This window comes from Limulus polyphemus, unplaced genomic scaffold (assembly GCF_000517525.1).
Source record: "Limulus polyphemus unplaced genomic scaffold, Limulus_polyphemus-2.1.2 Scaffold8861, whole genome shotgun sequence".
NCBI classification, from domain to species: domain Eukaryota; kingdom Metazoa; phylum Arthropoda; class Merostomata; order Xiphosura; family Limulidae; genus Limulus; species Limulus polyphemus.
This window is the reverse complement of record NW_013674471.1, coordinates 25209-26983: the sequence shown is the minus strand read 5'-3', so window position 1 is coordinate 26983 and position 1775 is coordinate 25209. Positions and strand designations below refer to the sequence as shown.

The window sequence follows — 1775 nt, the reverse complement described above, 5'->3', positions numbered from 1 at the left end:
ACAGTTCACTGTGTGTTAAAAACTAATGTTATAACTTGTATGCTATTCTTTTTTTTATGTGTGTGTGTGTGTGTGTTAGTTTCTCAATGTATTAAGGAGTAAGATGTCTAAGATATGTGATTATTTGTGGTAACAATGACTCATTCAGAACGGCGTGATTTCTGTTTTCGGTTTCAATTTAAGCTTCGATCATAGATTACTGCTACAGTTTTTGTTCTTGTTTTTCAAACAGGGCGCTGATGATTCTTCAAAATATTTTCTTCCGAAATGAGGTCTTTTCTTCCAAAGTACGTATACAAAGGTTCCCAAAATGTCAATAAAAGAAAATAAAGACCTTACTTCTTCCTCGGAATTACACTGTGAGCTTATTTCAACAGAGAATCAAGGTTGTGACCACTCGAAACCCTTTTTGCTCATCAAAGGATACGAGCAAGATGTTAAAGGATCTCTGAACAAATCTCTTAAAAACATTCCTATTATGAGAGAAAGTAACTCTTCACGTGATGAGAAGTATCCAATCACAGACAGTCCTCCGGAAGAACAAACAGACTTATCCTCCAAGCCATCAAACAGCAATCTTCCTAGGCAGGGAAAATTCATAAGCTGTGAAATATTGCCCTCTACGCAGGAACTTTCAGGGCAAAAGGAGGAAGTTAAGGAACTCGTTACTTTTAGAAGATACAGTGCGCCACCGAATGGTATCAAACACGTATCTTTGGAGAAAGCTGTAGATTATGAAAATCACTCTGCCTCCTCTAGAAGTCCGGCAACTAAAAGACACTCTCTTCTTCATCGAGGTGATACCAGCCTCAGTCTCGACAACAGTGGCTTTCAACGTTGCCTGCCACAATGTATGCGTTTTGTCTTCGCAGATCACGGAGCAGAACGTTTGTACAAAGAATATTACCAAAACGAGAAAAGGAACGACTTCAAATTATGCTTAGCTATAATCTTCCTAGTCAACTTAGTGCTTCTATGTTTCCATAGTTACTCATTTCGTCTTTCTCGTATATATCATCTGATCGTGCTCATTCTTGTGGGGTTAGTAGACGTAGGCTCCTTCCTAATGTGCACCTTCAAAGACTTGCCCAGTTGGACATGGATCGTGATTCCTTTTATTGCTTGGTTCCTCCAGGTGGTGCAGGTTTTATGTGACATGTGGATTTACCAGGTACCCATCATGCCTAGTGACTCGGTCCCGTGGGTTCTTCTGTATTCCTATTTAATTTACGTCCTTTTTCCTGTTAGATTACGTGTTTGCATAATCTTGGGAGTTGTTATGACTGCATTCCATTTGCTTCTTGTGGTGTCCTCACCAGGAAAAACAGAATATATTGGCAACCAGGTAAGAAAACCATGTATAGTAGCGTTGTAAGATAGCTGAGGCCTAGTTTTGGTTTGATTTGTTTTGAATTTCTCGCTAAGCTACGCAAGGGCTATCTGCGCTAGCTGACCCTAATTTAGCAGTAATAGACTAGAGGAAAGGCAGCTAGTCAATATCACCCACCGCCAACTCTTGGACTCCTTTTTATTAGCAACGAATAGTGGGGTTGACCGTCCGTTATAATGTCTTACGAACCCCCCTAACCAGCAGGCCATGCCAGGCCTTCTGAGGTATAGGAAAAGATTTAACAACCTAAAAGTTAACTTGCAGGTTAGACGAATCTTTATTGTTGTAACGAATTGAAAAAAAAAGCTACAACCAAGACCTTTGACCTCTAAAAGTGCCCTCTAGCTGTCACTCGTTTCATTTTATTTACTTTTAATGTTAACAT

General features: G+C 39.8%; 1 protein-coding gene across 1 annotated transcript in view; it reads left to right on the top strand.

The window, feature by feature from the left end:
• Positions 1–237: 237 nt before the first annotated feature.
• LOC111083279 (adenylate cyclase type 3-like) overlaps positions 238–1775 on the top strand; it is a gene marked incomplete at its 3' end in the record, with an annotated part of 21899 nt that continues 20361 nt past the window's right edge. Inside the window, exon 1 of the mRNA XM_022379672.1 lies at positions 238–1345. Within this exon, the coding sequence (XP_022235380.1) occupies positions 311–1345 (1035 nt within the window). The remainder of the gene's footprint in view (positions 1346–1775) is intronic.